The following is an 18,403-nucleotide window of genomic DNA, read 5'->3' on the forward strand; positions in this document are numbered from 1 at the left end:
AAGAAAAGACAAAGGGATGCTAGAACGGTCAGTGTTGGTGGAGAAGCCACAGAGTGTCAGTTGAGAAGTCAGAGGGAGAGTCAGTGGAGAAGCCGCAGAGTGTGAGTGGAAGAGCCGGAGAGTATGAATCGGGATGTTGAGAGCCGAGTATGATAAGACGTACGACGATATTGTAATCAGTTTTTTGTATTGAGTATTGCTTATTAAACTAAACTTAACTCCAAATAAAATATCATTACTTGTCCTTACTCTAAGACACGTTTAAGTAAAGTAAAGTTAAAGAGGTTTTAGACGATTTTCAAATGTTGCTCATCCCTACATTCTGAGTTCCGCCCGAGCAACCGAGCTAAACGGACGTGTAAAACAGAGCTCCAGAGAAAATGCGGCAAGTGGGGAAAAGAAAGTTACGAACGTCAACGGCCATAACCAAATGATGGAAATCCGTGTCATCTACTAAGAAGACTATTATCAAATCTAAAATGCAAAATCATATCCCACCGATAAAAATAATTAGTAAAGACGAAACATACTATATAAATAAAACAACAAACATTTCAAAACCAAGCCAATCAATAAACGAAGAACAGGAGTGCTCAGCTACAAACGAAGTTGAAATGGAACCAATACAAAATAAAGAAGAGAATAAAACCAGTAACGAACTAACCCACCAGGATGAAAGCTTGAAGGTGGTAAGTTACAACAAAAAACGAAAAATAACACGAAACACAAACGTTAGGAAAGCCATAGAAGCAAAGAAACAACAATGCCTACAAGAAATTACACTCCGAAACTCCTTCAGCGCACTGCCAGAAGAGAAAAAAACAGACCCAGCCGGAAAACCAACAATCCACATCGCCACACCACCGCCAATTTACATTGAAGCCCAAATAATAGACCCCCTCATTGAACTACTTAACAACACGGCACGAAAAGAAAATTACAGTATAAAACAATTAAAACAAGACCAGGTAAAAGTACAAACGAACACCCCAGAAATTTTCAGAAAAGTGACAAAAGCACTACCAGGTATGTAAATATGAAACCGGAATTTTTGTATAGAAAATACACGTTTATTGTATGAAAATGATTAAAAATATTTTATTCGAAGTATTGCCCATCGCCAGCTATACATTTTTCCCACTTGTCTGGCAATTGGTAGATGCCACGCCAAAAAAACTGTCGCTCTTTTGAGGCAAACCAGTCATCGAGCCATTTTCGTACATTTTCGTAAGAAGTGAAGTGCTGGTCAGAAAATGCGTGTCCCATCGATGCAAATAAATAGTAATCGGATGGAGCCAAGTCTGGTGAGTAAGCCGCGTGCGAAAGTATTTCCCAACTGAACGCTTCGATCGTTTTCTTGACCGGTTTTGCTGTATGCGATGGTGCATTATCATGAAGCGAAATTACTTTGTGTTGCCTTTTTTGATATTCTGGTCGTTTTTCACGCAAAGCTTGATCCAAATCGATCATTTGTCGTCGGTAGCGCTCGGTATTAACGGTTTCGCCAGGTTTTAACAGCTCGGTGGTCTTTTTCGGTGGTCTTCCACGTTCTTCGTTCCTCGCGTCAAGATTGCCACTTCTGAATTTTTTAAACCACTCAAAGCACTGTGATTTACCAAGAGCATGCTCACCGTAAGCTTCGACAAGCATTCGATGCGATTCTGCAGCAGTTTTCTTCAAATGGTAACAGAAAATCAATGCTGTCCGCAAATCGTAATTTCCAGACACAAAATTTGACATGTTCAACGCTATTACAAACTATGCTGTTGTATGAAACTTGTATTGTTCTGAGTCCAAAATGTTTGTGAAATGTCAACAAAGACTTTTGGCATCAATGATGCAGTTTAGTGATAACTACATTATCAGCTAGGGCCACCTATAGGCAAATTCCGGTTTCATATTTACAGACCTAGTAAAAGAAAAAAACGCCGGGTATCACACTTACCAGCTCAAAGCTGATAAAAGCTATAAAGCAGTAATCAAAGAATTGCATCCAAAAACAAGTACAAATAACATATGCGAGGAACTAGCTAAAATCGGCCATCAGGTAAGAGCAATAAGCAACATAATCAGGTACGATACTAAACACCATTACCGCTATTCCTAATAGAACCAGAACCTAAAAACAATAACAAAAAAATTTTTGAAATTAAAAAGATTCTAAACGCAATAGTAACAGTGGAGCCACCTGGACATAAAAAAGACATACCGCAATGCAAACGGTGTCCGCAATATGGACACACAAAAAATTACTGCAACAGAATCCCGGCGTGTGTCAAATGCGCAGAAAAGCACCTAATAACAAACTGTCCATACATATAAAAAATAAATGAAGTAAAATGCTACAACTGCAATGGAAACCACCCAGCTAGCTACAAAGGCTGTGTACAACACAACACACAACATCTTTCACGCGCAACAGGATAGTACAGAAACTGTGACAATACCAAATCTACAGCACGTAATGAACAATAACCACAGTAACACCAACACCGTTGGTAGCCGAAGCTACACGCAAGTAGTCAACCAATCGCCACCCTTAGACAACCAAAATCAGAAGAATAACGGCAGCGACACTACAGAAATCAAGGAACCGCTCAAACAATCCATTAAAAATACCGAAATGCTAACAAAAATGATAAGCGAACAAAACGCAGTTCTCAGACAGCAAACGCAACAAATCACAGTCATGTTATAACTTCCTACAAACATGCTAAGCAAAAAATAAAAACGGACAAGCTGAAAATAGCAGCCTGGAACTCAAACGGCCTACAACAACGGACCCTAGAAACTAAAACATTCCTGTATAACAACAATATAGACATATTACTAGATTCAGAAACACATTTTACTCCAAAAAGCTACATGAAAATACAATACTACACCATATATGATATCAAACACCCCTCAGGAAAAGCACACGGAGGGATCGCAGTGATAATAAGAAACGATATCAAACATCACATACACAGCCAAGTAAGAAAGGAATATACCCAAGCAACCACCGTTACAGGACAAACTAGCAGCAACCACTTCCAGTTGTCAGCAGTATATGTACCACCGCGACACAAAATGACAACACAAATGTGGCAAGAGTACCTTCAACACTTAGGTGACAAGTATTATATATCGCAGCGGGAGACTACAATGCAAAGCACACGCTATGGGGATCAAGAATTACCACACATTGAGGTAGAACCCTGGAAAAATACATTAGAAACAACAACATCAATATATTATCCACGGGAAGACCGACATACTGGCCGACAGACCTGAGCAAAATTCCTGACCTACTCGACTTTGCAATTACAAAGGGACTAAACGTAAATAAACTAAAAATAACACCCAGCCTCGAGCATAGCTCCGATCATACACCCATAATAATTACATACAGAAACAAACCAATACTTTATAGCAATCCAGAGACACTATGCAACAAAACCACCAAATGGCAAACGTTTAAAGAAATAATCGAGAGCAAAACAAACTGCAACATCCCATTGAAAACACCCGAACACATCGAACAGGCAGTAACGGCATTGACAGAAACTATCCAAGAAGCACCATGGACAACCACTATACCTGAACCAACCAACAGACAAACAAAAATAATTCCACCAGACATACTTGAAAAAATTAGAGAAAAAAGAAAAGCGAAAACAAAATGGCAAAATCATAGAACACGAGAAAACAAAAAATACCTAAACACACTTGCAAAGGACAAAAAAAAAAAACGAAATAATAGAGCACAACAATAACGAATTCACAGCTAAGCGGACGTGTAAAACAGTGCTTCAGAGAAAGTGCGGCAAGTGGACAAAAGAAAGTTACGAACGTCAACGCCCATAGCCAAATGGTGGAAACCCGTGTCTTCTACTAAGAAGACTATTATCAAATCTAAAATGCAAAATCATATCAAACCGATAAAAATAATTAGTAAAGACGAAACATACTACATAAATAAAACAACAAACATTTCAAAACCAAGCTAATCAATAAATGAAGAACAGGAATGCTCAGCTACAAACGAAGTTGAAATGGAACCAATACAAAATAAAGAAGAGAATAAAGCCAGTAACGAACTAACCCACCAGGATGAAAGTTGGAAGGTGGCAAGTTATAACAAAAAACGAAAAATAACACCAAATACAAACGTTAGGAAAGCTATAGAAGCAGAAAAACATCAATGGCTACAACTTCGAAACTCCTTCTGCGCACTGCTAGAGGAGAAAGAAACAGACCTGGCCGAAAAACCAATAATCCACATCGCCAAACCACCACCAATCTACATAGACGCCCAAATAATAGACCCCCTAATGAAACTGCTAAACATCACGGCAAATAAAGAAAATTACAGCATTAAGCAACTAAAACTGGACCAGGTATAAGTGCAAACTAACAAGCTGAAAACTGATAAAAGTTACAAAGCAGTAATCAGAGGATTACACCCAAAGGCAAATACAAGTAATATATGCGAAGAACTAGCCAAAATCGGACACCAGGTAAGGGCAATAAATAACATAACCAGATATGATACTAAACAACCATTATCGCTATTTCTAATAGAACTTGAACCTAAAAACAATAACAAGGAAATTTTTGTCTTTAAAAAAAGTTCTAAACACAGTAATTACAGTCGAGCCACCCAGACACAAAAAAGACATATCGCAATGTATGCGGTGTCAACAATATGGACACAAAAAATTACTGCAACAGAAACTCGGCGTGTATCAAATGCGCAGAAATGCATCTAATAATGAACTGCCCATACACGGGAAAAACAAACGATGTAAAATGTTACAACTGCAGTGGAAATCACCCAGCCAGCTACAAAGGCTATATAGACAGAAAACAACTTCAACGTAAACTGTCTCCGCCACTTAGAAACAGGACATACAATAACCATCACAAACTACAAGACAGCGCAGAAATTGAGACATCAACAAATGTACAGCACGTAGTGAATATCAACCACAATAATAACCAACACCATCGGCAGCCGAATCTATGCGCAAATAACCAAACAATCAACACAATTATACAACCAAAACCAGAACAATAACATCAATGACGCTACAGAAATTAAATAACTACTAAAGCAATCCATCAAAAACACCGAGATGCCAACAAAAATGATAAGCGAACAAAACGCAGTCCTCAGACAGCAAACGCAACAAATCACAGTCATGTTACAACTTCTTACAAACATGCTAAGCAAAAAAATAAAAATGGACATACTTAAAACATTCCTGTATAACCACTATACCTGAATCAACCAATAGACGAACAAAAATAATTCCGCCAGATATCCTCAAAAAAATTAGAGGAAAAAGAAAAGCGAAAGCAAAATGGCAAAATCATATAACACGAGAAAACAAAAAATACCTAAATACACACTTGCAAAGGACAAAAAAAAACGAAATAATAGAGCACAACAATAACGAATTCACAAAATTCATAGAGTCATTCTCTGCACACGAGAACTCCAACTACTTCCTATGGAAAGCCACGAAAAAAATAAAGAAACCAATAAAACTAGTCCCAGCAATCAGAAAAGCAGACAACACATGGGCAAGAAGCAACGAAGAGCAAGCTGAAGAATTCTCCAACCACCTTTATAACACATTTACACCACATAATATCAACAACAGCAACTCCAAATGCCATACGGACGAGGATGCGCAAACAACTAGTACTTCAACTGACAAACACTACACCAAACCTAAAACAACAGCACAAGAAATTAGAATCATAATCGAGAAAACAAAAAATAGTAAAGCACCAGGAATCGGCCTAATCAATGGTAAAATCTTGAAAAACCTTCCGCCAAAAGCGATAAGACTAATGACAATAATATTCAATGCAATACTAAGAATCCAATACTTTCCTAAACTATGAAAACTGGCACAGATCATAATGTTATCTAAACCAGGCAAAGACCCACACCAAACAGCATCTTACAGACCAATATGACTACTTCCCGTGTTTTCCAAAATACTAGAGAAAATAATATACGACCGCATAAAACCAATAATGGCGAAGGAAAAATTAATACCAGATCATCAATTTGGATTCAGAAACAAACACTCCACTATAGAGGAAATGCTCAGGCTCATCAACGAAATAATATTAGCATTAGAAAACAAACAATACTATACAGCCCTCTTTATGGACATAGAGGAAGCATTTGACAAAATAAACCACGAAAGCCTACTACAAACAATCAGGAAACAATTCCCGGAGCAAATATACCAATTAATAAAATCTTACTTAAGCAGCAGAACCTTCGTAATAAAAATGAAGGACACATACTCTGAAGTCAAAGACATCGAGGCAGGGGTTCCGTAAGGAAGCGTCTTAGGACCAATACTATACACACTATACACGGCCAACATACCAACAACTACCAATAGCAAAATACTGACATTCGCGGACGACACAGCCGTACTAGTCAGGCACACTAACCTAGAAACAGCAGTCAAATCACTACCAGAACATGTCACAAAAATAGAAAAGTAACTTCAAGATAAACAAATAAAATCAAACCCCGATAAATGCAACCATATTACATTCACACTGCGAAAACAGACACCACCAAACATCCTACTGAACGCCACGCACATACCGCAAACAAGGCAAGTCAAATATCTAGGACTCCACTTAGAAACACAACTCACATGGAAACAGCATACTAAATCAATAATAGACAAAATACAGACAACAAGGAGACAAATGCATTGGCTAACATGTCGAAAATCCAAATTAAGCATAGAAAATAAATTAAAAATATATAAAACGAGCATAAAACCAATCTGGATGTACGGAATACCACTATGGGGGACAGCAGCAATGAGCCATATAAACAAAATAGAGACAGTACAAGCTAAAATTCTTAGAACAATAGCAAACGCCCCATGGTACGTTAGAAACGAGGACATACGGGTGGACCTGGGAATACCAACGGTGAAGGAGGAAATTACAAGACACGCAGGAAAATATAAAGAAAGAATAGGAACACACCCAAACCGGCTAGCTGTGGTGTAGCAAACGATCAACACCTCAAACATGGATAGAAGACTGAAAAGGAAACACCCAGCAGACCTCACAAAGGACACAACCTAACAAACACGAAGATGGTATCCCACTGGGGGTAGCCACCCACATGATAATTTAACAGCTAAAAAATTCTACCAAATGTCCAAACTGGACAAATTGTGGATGTAAACAACTAAATAAAAAAAAAAAAATACAATCGGTTTGAATGGCGACAATTGTTTAATTACACATAAGGTAGAATCTAAATTACGGTGTTGATGAATTTTCTCGAAGTTCCAGAGGGAAGGCTCCGATGTCCTTTCATCTCCGACATATATATTATATACAGGGTGGTTGGTAACTGGTGGTACAAGCAGAAAGGGGGTGATTCTACGCGAAAAAAGAAATCGAAAATATAGAATACAAATTTAAAAAAAATTTTTTTTTTTTAATTTTTCCATCGAAACAACGATCTACAGTGAGATCCGTTATAACGAGACGTGATAAAGTGCACGCGTACCGAGCGAAAATTCAAAGTCGATTTTCTCGAAAACAAAGCCTCAAACGAAAAATTTTTATTCTATATTTTCGACTTCTTCTTTCGCGTAGAATCACCCCCTTTCCGCTTGTACCACCAGTTACCATCCACCCTGTATATATAAGGAAATTTGGAACAACTAAATTGTGTATCTCCTCGTACTTTATAAGCAATTTTGGCCCATCCTAACTGTTCTAATGCCATAACAATAATAACCAAAGCCACCTAGATCATCTAAATTGTATAATTAAATTTTATTTGTTAGAAAATGTTAAATTTCGCCATCATCGATAACTCTGTGCAGATTTTCTTCGAGTTTTGTTCCGTATAAGGTGTTCACACATTTGACTTTATTTTTCATACCAGTGTTGTTTCTAATATACATATTATAGATAATAATATTATGTTGTGAAGCACGAAGAATTGTTTTCTTTTTCTATGTTTACTTGTTAATGTCAGTACTCTTGTTTCGTTCATACAATAATTTTTAACATATTCATATTTAGAACACTATGGACATATTCAAAGTATATGAATATTGTCGGTATGCTACTTGTTTGAGTATAATACAATTATATATCACAAACAAAAAATGTAATCTATACCAAGTATGTTTACCATTTATGTTTATGTAGTTACAAAGTGCCATTGAATTACATTAATGTTTCATTTAGGCATTAATAAAAACCCTTATTATAATTTATAGCGATTTTTTAAAGAAGTTTTTAACAAAAAGGAAACAATTTAATGATATTACTGATTATGAACTATTTGAAAAAGTGGAAATAATTTAATCCTTTTATTGGAAAAATTGAAGTGATAATTGTAGCGTCTGTTTCAAAATTCAACATACTATAATCAATAATAATTAACTTTACATAACAAAAGGCCCGTAAGCAATAAGAAGTTTAATAATAATTATACTTATAATTACATTTAATGCCAGTTTATTCCGAATAGATTGGGTGTCATTTTTCTACAAAATAGAGAATAACATTAAAGAACAGCCGACAATCGCTAATTAAATACCGGAAAAAGCATGAATTAAAATCAGGGTACAAATTTAATCAAGATATATCAAGGAAAGTGAAAAGGATTGAATTCAAATAAAAATGTTTAAACAGGCGTCATTTTAATGGTACTAGATTACATTAAATCATACGGAAAGAAAATTTGATTCTTTTTAACATCACATTAAAATAGAACATAATTAATAGAACATAAGAACAGAATTGGTTCCATTGTTTAATTATTATGTAAATACTATCTATTTATAAACATATAAATATGTTGTTTTTTAGCATATACAGTTTATAATTGATATTCTATACTTTTTATATATTTGGTATAACAAACAGTTAAGCTTTTTAATTTTAGTACAAAATTATAGCAAAAATAAAAATGACACAGGAATATAAAAATCGTGTCACCAAATTTGAAATTAGATATACAGGATAGGACACATAAATCGGAACAGCAAAATATCTCTGTTATTAATGGCCGTATGAAAAAACTTCACAGAATTAAATTATACTATTTTAAAAGGCACATGCAATTGGTACATAATGTTTTTTCCGAAAGTTACTTTTTTAATAAGATTTCAAAGGACATCACCATTTTTTTTGGACAGGACCATATCCTTTATATATTATTATATCCACTTCGGCATTATCTATAAAAAAGCATTAACATATGTATGTCAACAAACTATTAATTTAGCAAATATTTTAACTCTAATTTATCAAATTTAATATAGAAAAGTATTTTTGTTTCTTATATGTTAAATTTGACAAATTAAAGTTAAAATATTTATTAAACTAATAGATCCTCGACATAAATATGTTAATACTTTTTATAGGTTATACTGAGGTGGATAGACTAATGTATTAAAAAATGTATGGTCCTATAAAAGAAAATAGTAATGACCCTGAAATCTCATAAAAAAATGACTTCCAAAGAAAACATTATCTATCATTGCATGTGCTCCCCCAAATAGTATAACTTTATCCTCTGAAGCTTTTTCACATAACCATTAATAACGGAGATATTTAAGCGTTTGTAATTGTTTCCGATTTATATGTCCTACCCTGTATTTAAGATAACATTCAATTAACATGTTCCATATATTAAAAATATGTATCCAATATAGTCTTTAAATATTTAAGTTTCGTTAGTCTTGTAACTACATAATCTAGGAAAGCTTCTTAGAAAATTATGGAATTCCCAAATTCTTAAAAAATTTTGTTTTTTATATTACATAATTAATAGATCCTAAACTCTTCGAAAATTTATATACGCATATACTTTTATACCGAACTGCAAATAAATTATGTTTACTGTTTCTTCCCTTGAATGAATTACAGTTTTATTTATTTATATCTTACATAAAATTCATTAAGTTATTGGTTTAATGTATTTAAATGAAATTAATAAATTCAAGTAGGATATTTATTTTTATACTTGCTAGCATTTAAGAAGTATGATATGACTCAAAATAAAATTGTATTCATAACTCATAATAACATGCATATGGTGTTCCGATTTTTTAAAAAATAAAATAAGCGCATACCAGCCGCGAAAGGTTCGTGTCCACTTCCACCGCCGCATATCAGGGATACCTTATGTTTCCGTTCTTGAAGCTAAAATACAGCAAATTATTAGTAAAATTGTTCATGGAAACGCCAACATATATAGTAAAATCATGACAACATTAGGTATTATTCGTATTAATTTGTTTCATACAGAATATTCAAGGTTATGTACGTACGTTTGGCATCAAAACGACTTTATGAGATTCTTGATACTCCAATTGCGGAAATGCAAACGATAATCCAAAAAGAGATTCCGTGACGGCATTATTAACTTCGTTAACTAAACTCTTCATAGTTCTGAATAAAATTTTCGTAGGATACACACTGAAGTAAACGTAGCTGTTCACGAAATCGTTCTTCTGCGTACTGTGAACGAAGAACATTCAAGATTAATCTTCACTCAGAGGTCAAGAGTTATCGCACACGTTGAAATCGCAATAAAGACACCAATAACCCTGAATATACACGAGCTACACTATACCGTGCGACTCCACTGCGATCGTATATCTGACTTTGTCATATTTAACAGGAAAACAAAGAAAAACATATGATCGCAGCGGGATCGCGCGATAAAATATCGCCCGTGTGTATTCAAGATAACAGATATATGTTCATCATGAATGTTAACCAGTTAAGCGAAATGCAATTAGATAACATCGAGTATTTCTTTACACTTTGTGTATAGTAAAACTACACCATTTCTTAATGAATCTCATTGATACTCGAACGTCACACATACTAGCTTGCAACGGCTTATGTAATTTTCCTTTATGTTTATATATTTATTAACGTATAATAATATCTATGAAACGTATTAAAATTGATTAATATCTTTAACTCCGATTATATGTTAACTTCTGATAATCTTAGTTTTGTAAGTGCTACTATATTGTATTTGAATAAACATTAAAAGCACGTGATAATTGGGAAAATTACGAAAATTTCATTAAGATAATGAAAATGGAACTGCTTAAAACACTCTCGCTACCACGGACAACTAAAGTCGCTCGCCACGATACCTTTGTTTAGATACCACAGGCAACTGAAGTCGCTCGTCACGAAAATAATCCAGTCAAATTAAGCCTAACAAAAGTGAATCCATAAACAAATTGACAATAGAAATATTTTTGGATGATATGATTCGGAACGATATTTAAAACAATATAAACGACTTTGAAACAATTTTCCTCCGGTACTTCATAAATAAAATATTGATTAAACGAAAAATATATGACTTTTCTTATATTTCGCTTTATATGTTAAAAAGCATTTGTCATCCAACAAAAGGGTTTAAATGGAAAGTTGTGTAGATCATAGAATTATCCGTAAAATGAGACCTATTACACTACGATAAGTCCAATTTGTAAGTTACAAATTAGTAAAAAGTGCCAAGAAATCCTTTTTCCTTAAATCGTTTATAACTTTAATTAAAAGCAGTATCGAAGGGCTGTGATAAGTAAATACTATCAGAGGGGAAATGAGAGTGCTCACTCTCGTAGTTCTGACTGTTTCAGAGTACAGGTGCTGCACCATGCGACCAAATGCTCAATTCAGCTAAAATTAGCGTATACAAGAACCTATAAAATTAGGGATCTGCTCTGTTTGGTTATAATTTAGCATATACAAGAACCTATGTATTTAAGCTTAAAGTTAGGGATCTTCCCTGCTTGATTATACACTACCATAGATAAGAACCTACTGAGTTCCACGCTACAAGAAACTGTGTAACCTTGCCTAGCAATTTAAGTTCCAATAGCGCTAACCATAAACAGCAACAAGATCGGTCACACATCAAGCCATTTCACGGTTTGGCTGAGCGTTTGGAGTTGTGCAAATCGCACATGTCTTTTGATATGTAAATGCATGTGTAAGGTACAACTAATTTTATTTTGCAAAATGTTTAAGTAAATCAATAGTAAATAGTAAATCAATAACATCGACGAACCACGTCTCTCACACGATGGACAATTGCACGGTTCTACTGAAAAGTTCATACCTACTTTTCTATCCGAGATAAACAAGTAGGAAAATGACAAAATTTTCTTATTACTATTAGTTAATTTGTATTTGTATTTGTTTTACAATTTGCTCAGCTGAACATTCGGTAAATTTTTCTAGCTTAATTGCTAAATAACATGTGGATGGCGACCCCCAGCGGGATACCATCTTCGAGTTTGTCTATTTTATTTCTTTAGTGAGATCAGTGGGGTGTTTTCTCTTTAGTCCTCTTTTCATGAGAGTTCTGCTCGCTTCAGCAGCCAGCTAGTTTGGATGTGCTGCCGTTCTTTCCTTGTATTTTTCTGGGTACCTGCCAATTTCTTCTTTGACCGTTGGTATTTTTAAGTCTTTGCGTATATCCTAATGACAAAATTGCGGAATAGTGAAACTAATAGTAAGTTGCTTAAGAAGGAGAAATTAATTGTTTACTATATTTTTGTAAAGGAGAAAAGAGAAAATTTTTTTTCAAACGATCAGTGGAGTGATACAATAATTTTTATATTTTTCCTAACACCACTTAAATTTAACATTAATCCTCAGCACTTGGCATGTCAATTGTACTGGCATGAATATTTTTTCATTGTCGCATGGAACAATATATTCCTTTTCCTTAGTATGTACGATGGTGTTTGTTAAGGAAAATTCAACGACATTGTATATGAGCTCATTTATTGTTGTAAAATGTTATAAATTAATCAGTTCATAAGGAATCAAGTGAGCCAGACTCACTAGCTACTGGCTATTAGATTGCAGTAAACGCTGTAAACAAATATCGAAACCTATCCCCAAACCTCTCAAATTACCAAATATTACTGAATCATGAAAACTGACTTTAGTTGACATACTTTAGACGATTAAAAATTGTAGATGTTAAAAATATCTATCAAATACGATGTCACATGTTAAGATTGGTAAATTCGTCGACTCATAAATAATAAAAACTGTCAAAAATCGCACTATTCTCAATTACCAACTATTGAAATTGAGAATGCGAAGTTGAAACATAATGAAAATGTAGTTCTTGTCAGATGTATGAAAATGTGAATTTCGAATGCCTGGGATAACCACCTGACTTTTGTCATCCTCCATTGTGGAAAGAAAAAACTTCAACACTTGAAGGTTTTGATAAAATGAACCATGAAAGCCTCTTACAAACAATCAAAAAACATTTCCTGGAACAAATTCATCACTTACTCAAATCATACCTAAATAAAAGAACCTTTATAGTAAAAATAATGGATGTACATTCTGAAATAAAACACATCAAGGCACGGGTACCGCAAGAAAGCGTCTTATGCCCAATGTTATACACACTCTACACGGTCGACATACCAACAACTATCAACAGCAAAATACTGACATTCGCGGACGACACGGCTGGACTAGTCGGACACATTAATCCAGAAACAGTAGTCAAATTACTACAAGAGCACATCACAAAAATAGAAAAATGGCTACAAGATGAATAAATAAAAGCGAACCCCAGTAAATGCAACCACATTACATTTACACTAAGAAAACGGAAACCACCAAATATCCAATTGAATGGCATGCACATAACACAAAGAAGGAAAGTTAAATACCTATCTCCACTTAGACACACAACTTACATGGAAACAACATACTAAATCAATTATAGACAACATACGGATAAAAAGAAGACAGATGTACTGGCTAACTAGTCGAAACTCTAAACTCAGCATAGAAAATAAACTAAAAGTCTACAAAACGATAATAAAACCAGTTTGAACGTACGGAATACCGCTATGGGCGACAGCAACAATAAATAAGCTAGAGTCGCTATAATCGAAGATACTGAGAACAATAGTTAACAATAGTTACAAACGCCCCATGTTATGTCAGAAACAAGGATATACGCAGACTTAAAAATACCAACAGTCAAAGATGAAATCGGCAGGTACGCAGAAAAATATAAGGAAAGAACGGCAACACATCCAAACCAGCTGGGTGCTGAAACGTGCAAAACCTATATCGAAAAAGGGCTGAAAAGAAAGCATTCCACCGATCTCGTTAAAGAAATATAATAGACAAACTGTAAGATGGTATCCCGCTGGGGGTACGCATCCACGTGGTATATAATAATAAAATTTTTCTTTTTTTTTTATTTAGTTGTTTACATTCACAATTTGTCCAGTTTGGACATTTGGTAGAATTTTTTAGCTGTCAAATTATCATGTGGGTGGCTACCACCAGTGGGATACCATCTTCGTGTTTGTTAGGTTGTGTCCTTTGTGAGGCCTGCTGGGTGTTTCCTTTTCAGTCTTCTATCCATGTTTGAGGTGTTGATCGTTTGCTACACCACAGCTAGCCGGTTTGGATGTGTTCCTATTCTTTCTTTATATTTTCCTGCGTGTCTTGTAATTTCCTCTTTGATCGTTGGTATTAACAGGTCTTCCCGTATGTCCTTGTTTCTAACGTACCATGGGGCGTTTGCTATTGTTCTAAGAATTTTAGCTTGGACTGTCTCTATTTTGTTTATATGGCTCATTGCTGCTGTCCCCCATAGTGGTATTCCGTACATCCAGATTGGTTTTATGATCGTTTTGTATATTTTTAATTTATTTTCTATGCTTAATTTGGATTTTCGACTTGTTAGCCAATGCATTTACCTCCTTGTTGTCTGTATTTTGTCTATTATTGATTTAGTATGCTGTTTCCATGTGAGTTGTGTTTCTAGGTGGAGTCCTAGGTATTTGACTTGCCTTGTTTGCGGTATGTGCGTGCCGTTCAGTAGGATGTTTGGTGGTGTCTTTTTTCGCAGTGTGAATGTAATATGGTTGCATTTATCGGGGTTTGATTTTATTTGTTCATCTTGCAGCCACTTTTCTATTTTTGTGATATATTCTTGTAGTGATTTGACTGCTGTTTCTAGGTTAGTGTGCCTGACTAGTACGGCTGTGTCGTCCGCGAATGTCAGTATTTTGCTATTGGTAGTTGTTGGTATGTTGGCCGTGTATAGTGTATATAGTATTGGTCCTAAGACGCTTCCTTACGGAACCCCTGCCTCGATGTCTTTGACTTCAGAGTATGTATCCTTCATTTTTATTACGAAGGTTCTGCTGCTTAAGTAAGATTTTATTAATTGGTATATTTGCTCCTGGAATTTTTTCCTGATTGTTTGTAGTAGGCTTTCGTGGTTTATTTTGTCAAATGCTTCCTCTATGTCCATAAAGAGGGCTGTACAGTATTGTTTGTTTTCTAATGCTAGTATTATTTCGTTGATGAGCCTGTGCATTTGCTCTATAGTGGAGTTTTTGTTTCTGAATCCAAATTGGCGATCTGGTATTAATTTTTCCTTCTCCACTATTGGTTTTATGCGGTCGTATATTATTTTCTCTAGTATTTTGGAAAATACAGGAAGTAGTGATATTGGTCTGTGAGATGTAGTTTCGTGTGGATCTTTGCCTGGTTTAGGTAACATTATGATCTGTGCCAGTTTTCGTAGTTTAGGAAAGTATTGGATTCTTAGTATTGCATTGAATATTATTGTGATTAAACGTATTACTTTTGGGGGGAAGGTTTTTCAAGATTTTACCATTGATTAGGTCGATTCCTGGTGCTTTACTATTTTTTGCTTTCTCGATTATGTTTCTAATTTCTTGTGCTGTTGTTTTAGGTATGGTGTAGTGTTTGTCAGTTGAAGTACTAGTTGTTTGCGCATCCTCGTCCGTATGGCATTTGGAGTTGCTGTTGTTGATATTATGTGGTGTAAATGTGTTATAAAGGTGGTTGGAGAATTCTTCAGCTTGCTCTTCGTTGCTTCTTGCCCATGTGTTGTCTGCTTTTCTGATTGCTGGGACTAGTTTTATTGGTTTCTTTATTTTTTTCGTGGCTTTCCATAGGAAGTAGTTGGAGTTCTCGTGTGCAGAGAATGACTCTATGAATTTTGTGAATTCGTTATTGTTGTGCTCTATTATTTCGTTTTTTTGTCCTTTGCAAGTGTGTATTTAGGTATTTTTTGTTTTCTCGTGTTATATGATTTTGCCATTTTGCTTTCGCTTTTCTTTTTCCTCTAATTTTTTTGAGGATATCTGGCGGAATTATTTTTGTTCGTCTATTGGTTGATTCAGGTATAGTGGTTATACAGGAATGTTTTAAGTATGTCCATTTTTATTTTTTTGCTTAGCATGTTTGTAAGAAGTTGTAACATGACTGTGATTTGTTGCGTTTGCTGTCTGAGGACTGCGTTTTGTTCGCTTATCATTTTTGTTAGCATCTCGGTGTTTTTGATGGATTGCTTTAGTAGTTATTTGATTTCTGTAGCGTCATTGATGTTATTGTTCTGGTTTTGGTTGTATAAGGGTGTTGATTGTTTGGTTATTTGCGCATAGATTCGGCTGCCGATGGTGTTGGTTATTATTGTGGTTGATATTCATTACGTGCTGTACATTTGTTGATGTCTCAATTTCTGCGCTGTCTTGTAGTTTGTGATGGTTATTGTATGTCCTGTTTCTAAGTGGCGGAGACAGTTTACGTTGAAGTTGTTTTCTGTCTATATAGCCTTTGTAGCTGGCTGGGTGATTTCCACTGCAGTTGTAACATTTTACATCGTTTGTTTTTCCCGTGTATGGGCAGTTCATTATTAGATGCATTTCTGCGCATTTGACACACGCCGAGTTTCTGTTGCAGTAATTTTTTGTGTGTCCATATTGTTGACACCGCATACATTGCGATATGTCTTTTTTGTGTCTGGGTGGCTCGACTGTAATTACTGTGTTTAGAACTTTTTTTAAAGACAAAAATTTCCTTGTTATTGTTTTCAGGTTCAAGTTCTATTAGAAATAGCGATAATGGTTGTTTAGTATCATATCTGGTTATGTTATTTATTGCCCTTACCTGGTGTCCGATTTTGGCTAGTTCTTCGCATATATTACTTGTATTTGTCTTTGGGTGTAATCCTCTGATTACTGCTTTGTAACTTTTATCAGTTTTCAGCTTGTTAGTTTGCACTTATACCTGGTCCAGTTTTAGTTGCTTAATGCTGTAATTTTCTTTATTTGCCGTGATGTTTAGCAGTTTCATTAGGGGGTCTATTATTTGGGCGTCTATGTAGATTGGTGGTGGTTTGGCGATGTGGATTATTGGTTTTTCGGCCAGGTCTGTTTCTTTCTCCTCTAGCAGTGCGCAGAAGGAGTTTCGAAGTTGTAGCCATTGATGTTTTTCTGCTTCTATAGCTTTCCTAACGTTTGTATTTGGTGTTATTTTTCGTTTTTTGTTATAACTTGCCACCTTCCAACTTTCATCCTGGTGGGTTAGTTCGTTACTGGTTTTATTCTCTTCTTTATTTTGTATTGGTTCCATTTCAACTTCGTTTGTAGCTGAGCATTTCTGTTCTTCGTTTATTGATTGGCTTGGTTTTGAAATGTTTGTTGTTTTATTTATGTAGTATGTTTCGTCTTTAGTAATTATTTTTATCGGTTTGATGTGATTTTGCATTTTAGATTTGATAATAGTCTTCTTAGTAGAAGACACGGGTTTCCACCATTTGGCTATGGGCGTTGACGTTCGTAACTTTCTTTTGTCCACTTGCCGCACTTTCTCTGAAGCACTGTTTTACACGTCCGCTTAGCTCTGCTGCTCGGGCAGAGCTGTGTGTTCCTTAAAAATGTTGCTTTTTATTATCGGAACAACTGGTAGCAGCCAGTCGTTAATTTTAAAATTACTTGATGAGTATGTTAAACGCTGTTATAATCCTACAGTTAATGCGATAGTAAAACGGTTTTCCATCGAAGTAATTTATTGACTGTCGCCGTTCAAATATTCTTTTCATTCCTTTATTTATATTTTCTGTTTGTCCACTTAGAAAGGCGCTGTTATAACCTATCAGCAGATGACAGGACAAAAGATTAAACAGGAGAAACCAAAGTAGCGTAATATGATGTAATTGATTGTTGATAATATTATCAATGGTATCTTACAAGGATTAGCAAAAAATTAATTTATAACTACAGGAATTCAAGACCAATGGAGAACTACTTTGTCGCATAGATGTACTTCTCAATTTACCAAATGTCCAGCTGGACAAATTGTAAAGTACAAATTAAATAATAAAAAAAAAAGAGGGAAGATGTACTTTTCTTTGATGACATGCAACTACCCTACTAACTGTAAAGAAACAGCTGAAGTCTACTTTCTACAACCAATGTGTAGAAAAACAATCCAAGTATACTTGAAACGAAGAATTCGTAATAAAGCGACAAGTTTATTTTACAGAACGGAC

General features: G+C 35.0%; 1 protein-coding gene across 4 annotated transcripts in view; it reads right to left on the reverse strand.

The window, feature by feature from the left end:
- The window catches only part of LOC138180086 (triokinase/FMN cyclase), a 71,507-nt gene extending 60,612 nt beyond the window's left edge, over positions 1-10,895 (reverse strand). For 2 of the 4 annotated variants that reach the window (XM_069113557.1, XM_069113560.1), the window contains exons 1-3: positions 10,837-10,895; positions 10,341-10,530; positions 10,143-10,212 (exon numbers count right to left, since the gene is read on the reverse strand). In XM_069113557.1, the coding sequence (XP_068969658.1) occupies positions 10,143-10,212; positions 10,341-10,530; positions 10,837-10,880 (304 nt within the window). In that variant the 5' untranslated portion in view covers positions 10,881-10,895. Of the gene's footprint in view, positions 1-10,142; positions 10,213-10,340; positions 10,531-10,792 lie in introns of all 4 variants that reach the window. The other 2 variants (XM_069113558.1, XM_069113559.1) reach the window with 2 other exon arrangements.
- Between the last annotated feature and the right edge of the window lie 7,508 nt (positions 10,896-18,403).

This window comes from Bombus flavifrons, chromosome 5, assembly GCF_040668555.2.
Source record: "Bombus flavifrons isolate JBK064 chromosome 5, iyBomFlav1_principal, whole genome shotgun sequence".
NCBI lineage: Eukaryota > Metazoa > Arthropoda > Insecta > Hymenoptera > Apidae > Bombus > Bombus flavifrons.